The sequence below is a fragment of the Mytilus trossulus genome, chromosome 1 (assembly GCF_036588685.1).
Source record: "Mytilus trossulus isolate FHL-02 chromosome 1, PNRI_Mtr1.1.1.hap1, whole genome shotgun sequence".
Lineage (NCBI taxonomy): Eukaryota > Metazoa > Mollusca > Bivalvia > Mytilida > Mytilidae > Mytilus > Mytilus trossulus.
The window spans coordinates 97,813,216-97,825,607 of record NC_086373.1 but is presented as its reverse complement, the minus strand read 5'-3'; the positions used below and the strand labels follow the sequence as shown (position 1 = coordinate 97,825,607).

The window sequence follows — 12,392 nt, the reverse complement described above, 5'->3', positions numbered from 1 at the left end:
CGACAATCATTGTAAATTTCTAGATGTATTAAGGCAGACTTGACTGTGTTTGCTGTATCTTCTATTCCAATTGAGATGGACTTTATGCGTTTAACAAAGTCACCACACAATCAAATATTTAGTGAGAAGACATTATCTAAATAACGGAACGTGAAATTAAATGATATTTCTAGTTTCTTTTCATTCTTCTGTAGAATCTGCTGTGTGAATTTGCCTAAAATGAATTAAGAAATAATTCCACAAGAAGAGAAACACAGTTTGTTTTCAAGAACAATATCAATTGTTTGTTAAAAAACACGTCATGCAAACGTAGTAATTATGTTATCGATCAAGATATCAAGCATCGCGATAATGTCCGTTTCTGAGTAATTTTTGTTTCGATCCAAGTGGGTTTTTACATAATACGAGTTATGCATTCCTAAGACAAGATACTTGTATCTAAATTAGCTATTCTCTTTTATGAAACAAAGCAGAACCAATTCTTTCAGTTTTCTTTTAGTTTGGAACAGGTAATATCTCAGGTGTAAATGGTAGAAAAGTCGACTATTTCAATGCTCTTCAACTTTTTATGTGCTTGTCTTTATAAATATTTTGATATGAGCGTCTTATGTAGACGAAACGCGCGTCTGACGTACTAAACTATAATCCTGGTACCTTTGATAACTTTTTACAGGGAAAACGGTAGTATTTATTCTGCCATAGGCGACAATACTAACATTTTCTAAATTTACCAGTTTTACAATAAAAACTTGCATAAAACAGTTATGTGTGGTGTTTGTACTTTATTACTGTATTCTAAAAATTGAAGCCAAATAGTATCATGACCAATTTCCAACGGAGCTGGTTTATGTTATCCATGCCCACCGTCATTTTGCATCAAATTTATGAAATTTTGGAAGCCTTTTCAAATAATTCTCTAGAAAATATTTCAATAGGTTTTAAAATTTATATTGTAAATATACAAACTGCAGTTATTCATAGATAAATAAAAAATATATTGTACCCTTACATCCAATCACAGCGCTCATAAGTTGACTTCCTTCACCTGTCTTGGGTACACAAAAGGCCAACCTAATGCTGGGAAAATGTAATACTACCGTTTTCCCTATAACACTGGGTCGATGCCACTGCTGGTGGACGTTTTGTCCCCGAGGGTGTCAACAGCACAGTAGTCAACACTTTGGTGTTGACATGAATTTCAATTATGTTTACAAAACTTTGATTTTTTCGGAAAACTAAGGAATTTCTTATCCCAGGAATTAATTACCTTAACCGTATTTGGCACAACCTTTTGGAATTTCGGATCCTTAATGCTCTTCAACTTTTAAAGTGTGTGGCTTCATAAATATTTTGTTATGAGCGTCACTGATGAGTCTTATGTAGACACAACGCGCGTCTGGCCTAAATCATAATTTTGGTACCTTTTTTTAAAAAATACTATTGCTAGAAGAATGAGATTGCATGTACTCTTAGAGATCTCAAGTATTCACATCCGATTATGTAAAATAGTTTCATGGAAGCTCAGTTTTGAGAAAAAAAAATACATAATTGTTATGATTAAAATGGAGGTTTCATGGAACACTTTACGTGTCTTAAATTGTAAATCTCCTATTTTAGTTTACGTGTATAACCTTTGTGTGTGAGTATATGTCGGTAAAACTAGATGACGACAAAAGAAAAAAATGTGCGTCAATAGATGACATGAGTATCAATTATATGGTCATTTTTATAAATTTTCTGTTTACAAAACTTTGAATTTTTCGAAAAACTAAGGATTTTCTTACCCCAGGAGTAGATTACCTTAGCCGTATTTGGCACAACTTTTTGGAATTTTGGATCCTCAATGCTCTTCAACTTTGTATTTATTTGGCTTTTTAACTATTTCGATCTGGGCGTCACTGATGAGTCTTATGTAGACGAAACGCGCGTCTGGCGTATAAAATTATAATCCTGGTACTTTTGATAACTATTTACACCACTGGGTCGATGCCACTGCTGGTGGACGTTTCGTCCCCGAGGGTATCACCAGCCCAGTAGTCAGCACTTCGGTGTTGACATGAATATCAATTATATGGTCATTTTTATAAATTTTCTGTTTACAAAACTTTGAATTTTTCGAAAAACTAAGGATTTTCTTACCCCAGGAGTAGATTACCTTAGCCGTATTAGGCACAACTTTTTGGAATTTTGGATCCTCAATGCTCTTCAACTTTGTATTTATTTGGCTTTTCAACTTTTTCGATCTGAGCGTCACTGATGAGTCTTATGTAGACGAAACGCGCGTTTGGCGTATAAAATTATAATCCTGGTACTTTTGATAACTATTTACACCACTGGGTCGATGCCACTGCTGGTGGACGTTTCGTCCCCGAGGGTATCACCAGCCCAGTAGTCAGCACTTCGGTGTTGACATGAATATCAATTATATGGTCATTTTATAAATTTTCTGTTTACAAAACTTTGAATTTTTCGAAAAACTAAGGATTTTCTTACCCCAGGAGTAGATTACCTTAGCCGTATTTGGCACAACTTTTTGGAATTTTGGATCCTCAATGCTCTTCAACTTTGTATTTATTTGGCTTTTTAACTATTTCGATCTGAGCGTCACTGATGAGTCTTATGTAGACGAAACGCGCGTCTGGCGTATAAAATTATAATCCTGGTACTTTTGATAACTATTTACACCACTGGGTCGATGCCACTGCTGGTGGACGTTTCGTCCCCGAGGGTATCACCAGCCCAGTAGTCAGCACTTCGGTGTTGACATGAATATCAATTATATGGTCATTTTTATAAATTTTCTATTTACAAAACTTTGAATTTTTCGAAAAACTAAGGATTTTCTTACCCCAGGAGTAGATTACCTTAGCCGTATTTGGCACAACTTTTTGGAATTTTGGATCCTCAATGCTCTTCAACTTTGTATTTATTTGGCTTTTTAACTATTTCGATTTGAGCGTCACTGATGAGTCTTATGTAGACGAAACGCGCGTCTGGCGTATAAAATTATAATCCTGGTACTTTTGATAACTATTTAGACATTAACAACAATGCAAATAATTCACTATGTATCATCATTTTTATAAGTCACCTGGATACTCGTATACTCCTTAGCACACAAATTAAAAAATCCTGACTATTTTCAAAGGTGAAAAAACTAGGTCTTCTTTCACTGTACTGGAACCAGCATTGCCGATATAGAACACGTTAAGTATTTGCCAAAAGCTCCACAAAGCCTCTTTATAAATAATGATCATCTACGTTACAATTTACGTCCCTTTTCTCTGGTAAGATTATAAAAGACATTCAACCTCACTTCGCTTAACACTAGACTTCCTCAATGTAGACTGAACAGTTGAAAAGAATAATCTTAATTTTGTGTCACAAAAGTGAATGTAAACACTCAATAAGTGCATGGCTTAGCTAGAAATTTAATCTAATACATTTTCTTCTTTAGATTGTGAACAAGGAAAATATGGCAAAGACTGTAAACTTTCATGCTCTAATTGTGAAAAGGAATTGTGTAATTCTGACACTGGGGCATGCACTCACGGATGTAAACCGGCGTATACTGGAAACGATTGTAAAACAGGTATTTCATGATTTAGTATGAATTTTATGGCTGTGCTTTTTTCGGTAGTGTCAAAAAGCTTTTTTTTTTTGGAAAGGCTAGAACGATTACAATTAGACAATTTTGTTAAGTGAAGGGAGCGTAGATTTAAGGAATAACAGTACTGTAGTTGAAGAGTTGCCACCGTCAATTGTAGATTTGACGGTCGCAAATGCAGTTTTACTGGCGACGCATAGTGGAGACAGTAAAACGGAGATCTGCGACCGTCAAATCAAAATAAAAGTAACTCATATATCATGCACCGTACAATGTAGCACAATCCCTTTGTGTCTTTTTTGGCTTGCGTATTTCAAATATGTCTGATATTGTAAAATGCGCATATCATGGAAATAAAACATCATCTTGTTCTTTTTTTTATACAGTATGGAAGTTTTGGCCTTTATTTAGCATGGATTATCTTTTATCCCGTTCGACTATATAGCATGGGAGTTTTCCATTGTCAAGAACCTTATTATTAATTACTTTGATAAATATAATGTTTACATAAAACAATGTCAAATTACATTACATATCACTGTAAAATAAAGTGTAATCAAAAAAAGTCTATATAAGTTTAACTTAAAAGTAACATATTCTCTTTGAGACTACTCAATAGAAACTAGTTACCCCATATATTTCAATTTCTGTTTGTGAACCAAGCGTTAGATAAATAAATTATTACAATTGCCTAGATTATTTTCTCTTTTTTCTACATAAAAGATGTTATGACACATGAATAAACAAATGGAGAAAAAATTTGCTTGAAAATTTCTATCTCAGTATGATCGTAAGAACAGCAGGAAGAAAAAACATTTTGTTTGAATATTTCTATTTCAGTTTTAAACTCTCGACAGAAGCAGGAAAATGCCAACAGCTCAACCATCATAGCAGTGATAATTGTACTTGTTATACTTATAGTTGTCGGACTAGCAGTGGCATGCATATTATGGTATCGTATACATTTCTAACATTTTATCTTATGGCATATATAGCAATACATTATATTGGATTGAAAAATTGTTTGTTGACTTGTTTTTCGTATTTTTATTTTTTTTTTGGGGGGGGGGGGGGTGCGTTTGTTTTTAAATTTTTATGTATTGTTTTATGTGTATTGTTTTGTTAATTGATATTATTTCGTATATTTTTTATACTTCATTTAAATGAATTTATGAACAAATTATCATAAAAGAGGAGCAAAGGATAATAGAGGGTAATTCAAACTTATAGATCGAAAATAAACTGACAATGTCATGGATAAAAACGAATAAGACAAACAGACAAATAATATTACACTAGACACAACATAGAAAACTAAAGACAAAGCAACACGAATCCCATCAAAAACTGTGTGCGATCTAAGATGCTCCGGAAGGGTAAGACTGCAGATCCTGCTTTTCATGTGGCACCTGTCGTGTTGCTCATATAACAAACCTGGAAAATAGTATAATTTGTGAAAAGGGAATGGAATTGTAGTTTCGACATAATGAACATATCTGATATCATCTGTGAAACTGATATTCCATATTTGAACGGTCAACCAACTCGTGATGGTAACCTCTTTTATTTTTAAAAATAACACTACATTTCTGTGTGATACATATTTTGCTGAACCAATTGCAATATTGGTTAAATGCTGTATTAAGAATACAAAAATCAGTCTGGTAGTCTCATACAAATAAAAGGACAGTGATGTGTACATAGGTAATGAAACAGTATGAACGAAATGATCAAGGTCGAAACCCCACAAATGAAGACAAAAATAAAACTAAATTAGGACACCAAAAATAGTCAATGTAAATTTTTTGGTTAAATCATCTCATGTTTTAATCCAGATCATCCAATGCCATATTTTTGGCTTGAAAAGATATATTTAATCGAAAATTTAATAGATATTTCGAGAAAAAAAAAAATTTTCAAGAAAAAAATCTTATTCCGGGCTCATTTTATTTTAGTTAAACTGTTGATTTCAAACAATTATACGGAATTATACATATCACTTTTTAGTTATGTGATGCGAATGATTGAAAAACCTATGGCATGCATATTTGATTATCTGATTTTTACAACAGGAGAAGGAATCAGGAAGGTTCTTATGTTATGGACGAAAAATTAGACCAGAAAAACATATCTGCATTAGAACTACAGGCGGTTCATGCAGATACAGAAGAGGAACCTTTAGTTGTTGTCACACCTATTGGTAAATCATATGTTTCCTATACTAGATACAAAGCTTAGCAAAAGTAGATATGTAATCCTTTACTACACCTGTTCCATACACGTTCTAAACAAAAAAAGATACAAATGGCATATGCTTGTTTAAAAACATATGATAAATAAAGGAAGTTAGAAAAATATCTTTCACTATAAAAAGTAACTCACACACCGAAAGCCAACCTTTTATAGACCATTTTTAGATTCATTTTTTATCCGTCAAAAACTATCGTTTTAGTGAACATCAATTGTGCGCTACGGTATTCGTCACCTTCGTCCCATGCTTAATGAACGGATGAAAAATATGATGCTGTATTGCACGAATTATTCGGCAAATACTAGTACAAATTTTATAATTCATAATAAGCACTAGATAATTGTGATTATGTCCTGTTCCGGACCATATGAGTATTTGGCCAATACGCGTATGGTCATGACCATATGCGTATACTCATATGGTCCGACCATACGTGTAATGTCCGACCGTACGCGTATGGTCGGACCATATGAGTATAATACTCGTTTGGTTATTATCGGGCCGGACCATATAAGTATTTGGACCAAATAGGTATATATTTTTTGAAATTGCATTATAAAAGTTTCAATAATACAAAAACTTTATCTAAAAAAAATTATGTTAACATGACAATGTATTATTTTCATAATACAAATACAACGTAAAAAATAAATATTGATGCCATAGTTAGTTTTCATGGTTAATTACATTCTTACATGTAGGCTTTGTGACATTTACTTCCATACGATATCATAGTTTTTTTTTGCATTTGCAAGTCTTGTTGTGCACGATCCTTTTCATTTACACCTTTTATTTGCGAGTCTTTCCGTAGCTCTGCGTACAGTGACACCTAGGACTTGGGCCATTCCTATATGTTTACGATATGTGTTTTTTTTAAAAGAAGCTCTAAATCTCATATATCGTAACATGACTGCAATATATCATATTCACAAACCACTTAAATAAACTATATCCCTTTCCTGTAACTTCTTAATTGTGTAATGTTGTTCAGTTCATTAAGAAATTTTTGGAATTTATTTTTTTAAGTCGAAATATTGCCATTCGCTCGTAATAACAAATCGGTATTGACCATCGGTAATGACCATCGGTAATGACCATAAGTATAAAATGTGTTTATTATAGTTTTGACATGTAAGCAAAATTAACTAGGTGAAAGTTCTAATTTTTATTTAGCTTATCTTGTTATTATAATATAATAATACAACAATTACCTATATGATAGGGTCTTTTTGATGAACTGTCATACCATATGAAGAGTTTAGAAGCATTAAAGTAAACTGTAACAGAGTGTTAATTACCCCGACCATACGCGTACGGTCGGACCATACGCGTATGGTCGGACCATACGCGTATGGTCGGACCATATGAGTATATACCCATATGGACATGACCATACGCGTATGGTCCAAATACTCATATGGTCCAGAACATACCTACGGAACAAACATTGCTTACAGTTCATCCTGCATAATGACGATCCAGAAAACGCTTAATGAACTTTAATAGTGTAAGGATACAGGCAGGCCACTATATCTGGTGAAGAACGCCTTAAAAGCATAGTTGTAAAGGAGTAGGTCCGGTGAATCCGGTAAGGGCAGATTTTGGCCTCAAATTTCAGGTTCATCTGATGAAAGATTGTGGAAACTTTTTAAACACTGAAGTGTCTATTTCAGTTGATACAATTTATTAATGTGAAAGATTTTAACTGAGTTGGTCATTAAAAACGCACCAATTCAAGCTTAGATATGAAAAATTTATCAAATATGCCAAAAAATGTAATTTGTCAGATATTTTTTGTCAAAAATGAAAGTGGCCTCGCCGCATCCGTGTTTATCCTCAACCTTTATATATGTTATGTATTATTATTATAAAATTCAACTTACATTTCAATATTATGGATGAACATAAATGCGGCCACTTTTATTTATTAAAGACAGAAACTGTTTAAATTTTAACTAAAATTGTGATAACTTCAGTAATTTAGGATGACTTAATGATTGTACCCGACATATGTGCATTGTATTGTCAAAAACAGCCCATATTCATGTAGCAGAAGCATTCTACTTTCCAATAAATAAATAAAAGTTTACATTTTAACAATTTTGTAAAACTCTTATATTTTGGGGCCAAAAGGGGTCCTACTGGACCTACTCTTTTCCGATGAAGTACATTACTCGAAATTGGTCTAACTATTTCACTTATTAATGATATGCAGCATTCATAAAATATATATCAAAACCCAAACGACCTGCACGACGTTGTTCTTGAGAATAAATAAATTTGATAGTGGTATTTTTTTCCAAAGAAATGTCACGATTAAAAGCAGTGGTTAAAGTATGAAATAGTAAGAAGTAAAAGCAAATGTTGTTTTATGTCGTTATATATTTTATTTTACAACAGCCTTTAAAAGAGAAAGGAAGATTCCAAAGGGATATTTAAACTCATAAGCCAAACTAACAATACTTTGGTAAAAGAAAAACGAAAAAGGACGGAATGACAGTCAATATGAATCTTAATAATCTATGTAAATGAAACGATTTCGATTCCGAAGGTTATTTGATTATACATACACAAAGAGAATTCACAATATAAAAAAGTTAAAATGTCATATACTAAAGTTAGGTCTGATGTTATCACTTTGTAGATAAAACCTTCCCGGACGCAAAACTTGTCATAGAAAGTGAAGGTGGTAACCAAGAAGAAGATGACAAACCGCAGAGTGATACAACAAGGTCAAGTAAGGCTAGTGACTTCCGGCCAGAGAGTATTCATGGCAATGGCCCAGGAGGTGTTTATGTCGGCACAGCTGAAAACGGTGTTGTTCAAGTTGAAACTAACAACAGTTCGGAGACACAGGCATGTGAGATGAGCGAAGACAGTCCCGAAAAAGATAGACAGCAATCTGCACCAATGAGCTTTCAGGAAACTAGTAAGGAAGATTCCGAGCAGTCTGATGAACAAAGTGCTCAAGCTTCTGCAGCAAATGACAAACAACTGTCTTTAGATGACCAGAATGAAAATTCTTCAAAAGCAAGTGAAAAAGGCCAGGATTCAAATGAAGAAAAAGAAACAATCGAAAATCAAGAAGAACATGTAACCACTGTAGACAATAATGGTGTAGTAAACACCAATCAGTTGTAATATTGTTGATATTTTCTTCTTTAAACAAATCAAAGATAAAAGTTTGTACATACTTTGGTCCCTTTTGGTCGTAAACTCGTTTTTATACATCCCTTCTTTACATATGTTTATATCTAAACGTTCCTGGTGGTAATTAATCCAGAAATGTGATTCAGATGCTTTGGAATTTCAATATATCATCCCTGTCTTAATGATATGAACCCATCTTAACTTTTCTCTATTGACATCATGAATATTGCTGATATGAGACTAAGTGATAAAGAAGTTTTTATGCAAACGTTTTAATCGAAATGATTGAAACATTTATCAATTATACACATGATGATCGCTTATGTTTAAAAATCCCGTTAGTAGACAACAATTATGTCAACTTGGTCAAATTGATTAGTAAAATTTATTGATATTTTCAAGGAATATGATCACTATGTAGCATCACCAACGGGTATAAGTACCTACAAAGTGATAGGAAAAACAAATGTGAAATTATGTAGGGTCATTGTTGTTTTTATTGTATTCTAGCTTTTGCTGAAGAGGGATACAGATTCCTAGTAATTAGCTTGGTATCTCTTATAATCGTCAGAAACTGATAGGGAGTACCTGTGTACCGAAGCACATTTATCGATCAATTATTCATTTGACCTTTTCGTAGAACAAATGTATGTCATATTGCAATCTTGAACAACACTGTATTTCAGAATAAACCCTTAATTACACAAAGAAATTCGTGTAAATAAAGGCGAGTAATTGTACGGCTGAAAGCGGTGAATATTTGTTTACAGTACAGGGATTATAATAAGTACTGGTTGCCATCATTGCTTTTTTTTTTGCTTCAGGGTACTTATATCCGGTGGTGATACTACTCAATGGTGGTACAATCTTACATTTTATTAACTTATAAAATTGAGGAATGTGTCAAAGAGACAACAACCCGACCAATATATTGTGTATTTCATCCAAAGACTTAAAATTTACCATTCAAAATTTTATACCACCTAATCCTAATGATTAACTCATCAGGACAGATTTAAACAAATGTACGCCAGACGCTCGTTACGTCTTTTAAAAAGACTCAAAAGTCACGCCCAAATGAAAAAAAGGAGAGAAAAAGGCCCCCAAAAAAATACGAATCTGTAGAGCGTTGAAGTCCCAAAAATTCGAAAGGTTTTGCCAACTACAGCTGGGGTTATCTATCTCTGTGGTAGATAATCCTTAGAGTTAAAAATATTTCAGTTTGCAGGTTTGTAAAGAGTCGATTAATAATGATCAAGATCAGAGTTAGTTCATTTCAACACATAAGTGTTGACAATTGTGGTTTTTAAAAATCTTTTTGGGGGCAAAATTCATGTACAAAATTGAATAAGATTGATACCAAAAAGTCCGAAAAGTTTTGCCAAATACAGCACCTGCATACGGGGTATATATCTCCCAATTGATACGATATTCCCGTGCTTGCATTTCCTATCATGATTTTCTTGATAGAGGGTTACTGCTCACAAGGAAGCTATTAAACCAAGAGTTCCAAATGGTGCAGTTGAAATCATCCCTTCGTAAATTTTACGGACGCCATCACGAGTTGGTTGACCGTTATGGAATAACCGTTTCACAAATGATATCGGATATGTTCCTTACGTCGTAACTACAATCCCCTTCCCTTTCATGAATTTGACCTACCGAATTAGACTATTTACCGGATTTGTAATCACATAAGCAACACGACGGGTGCCGCATGTGGAGCAGGATCTGCTTACCCTTTCGGAGCACCTGAGATCACCCCTAGTTTTTGGTGGGGTTCGTGTTGTTTATTCTTTAGTTTTCTATGTTGTGTCATGTGTACTATTGTTTTTCTGTTTGTCTTTTTCATTTTTAGCCATGGCGTTGTCAGTTTGTTTTAGATTTACGAGTTTGACTGTCCCTTTGGTGTCTTTCGTCCCTCTTTTATGTTATCAGAAGAAACTCCTTAGTATTTTTTCAATTTCAAAGTTAAGTCATAGTTGTGACCATAACAATGATAAGTCATACCAAAAGAAGTAATGAAACCTGAGTTGTTTATAAACTCTAGAAGGGAGCCTCTACCAGAAGTTGCATTGATCCAGTGGTTGTAAATGGACTCACCATACACACACCAAGGCTTAACAATAAAGCGAAATGCTCATTCTGTCTACAAAAGGTCCAGCTGTGATGCTCGAATCATTAAGTATGTCAAATATTATAAGAAGTTGAATAGAATTGACCATTCAAATATTAACGACAGGTTTCGCGAAATGATAAAAGGCAACAGTAGTATACCGATGTTATGAGTCTTGCCAAAATAGAAATATGTTTGTACTTGTTACTGGTGGGATTGTTGGTTATTATTTTTCGTCTTCGAGGCATGCGTTATGATCGCTTCGAGTAATAAAATGTCTCGTATTTACTGTTAATTGATTATGCACATCTTAATATTGTATATATACATTTAATTAAACGCGTTGGAATACTAAATCAGATAAGAAGTTGAAGAGAGCCGACAAATGCAAAAGGGATCGTCAAACTCGTAAGTCGAAAACAAACTGAGAATGTCATTGAAAAAAACTTGAAAAATGACACAAAGACAAACAAGAGTATGCAAAACACAACATAGAAAACAATGCACTCAGTATTACAAATCCCACTTAAAATCGGGGGAATTCCATGTGCTCTGAAAGCTTCAAATCCTCTTCATGGTCTACCATTTGTGTTGCTCATGTATGTACAGACCTGTGATACGTCTAGTTCGTTAAGTCATTCGAGAAAATGGTAACGAAAATATGGTAATAATTGGTACATTTATAAACACAGATATTCGACAACAATCGACTAAAATCCTGATGGCGTCTATAATATTTTCGTAGGGGATGAATTCAACTTCACCATGTGGAACTCTTGGTGTAATAGTTTCTGTGTTATCAGAAACTCTATCAAGAAAACTATCATAGGAAATACAAGATTGAGAACATCGGATTCCTCTCTCAAAATGTTATCACAAACTAAAATTTGCCGTTTTACGTTAAGCAGCCATTCAATATTATCATCAAGCATCTATGAAATGCCATTTTCCTTATACCACTGTTAACGTCACGTTGATAATATTAAATTGAGATATCAGTTTAACACACATGTTTTAACCAAAGAACGTAATAGCTCAATTCAGAACAATAAATCAACTGAAATTATATCAGTCTAAAATCTCAATCTAAATGGAACAAAAAACCTTTAAACTCAATATATAGTCCACTCAGAGCATGGTATGCATTAAAAATCAATAATTCCATGCACCTATCACAGGCTACCATAATTCAACCATCCATATGTTAATTGCAACTTTATTTAAGCTTTTATCTGGCGTGTATAATTCTTCAATTCATGATAACCAAA

The 12,392-nt window shown here is 33.6% G+C and overlaps 1 protein-coding gene across 1 annotated transcript in view; it reads left to right on the top strand.

Annotated features, from left to right (window-relative positions):
- Positions 1 to 9,052, top strand: part of LOC134705133 (neurogenic locus notch homolog protein 1-like) — a 48,810-nt gene extending 39,758 nt beyond the window's left edge. Inside the window, exons 25-28 of the mRNA XM_063563891.1 lie at positions 3,458 to 3,592; positions 4,448 to 4,559; positions 5,680 to 5,807; positions 8,503 to 9,052. Of these exons, the coding sequence (XP_063419961.1) occupies positions 3,458 to 3,592; positions 4,448 to 4,559; positions 5,680 to 5,807; positions 8,503 to 8,999 (872 nt within the window). The 3' untranslated portion in view covers positions 9,000 to 9,052. The remainder of the gene's footprint in view (positions 1 to 3,457; positions 3,593 to 4,447; positions 4,560 to 5,679; positions 5,808 to 8,502) is intronic.
- Positions 9,053 to 12,392: the final 3,340 nt, after the last annotated feature.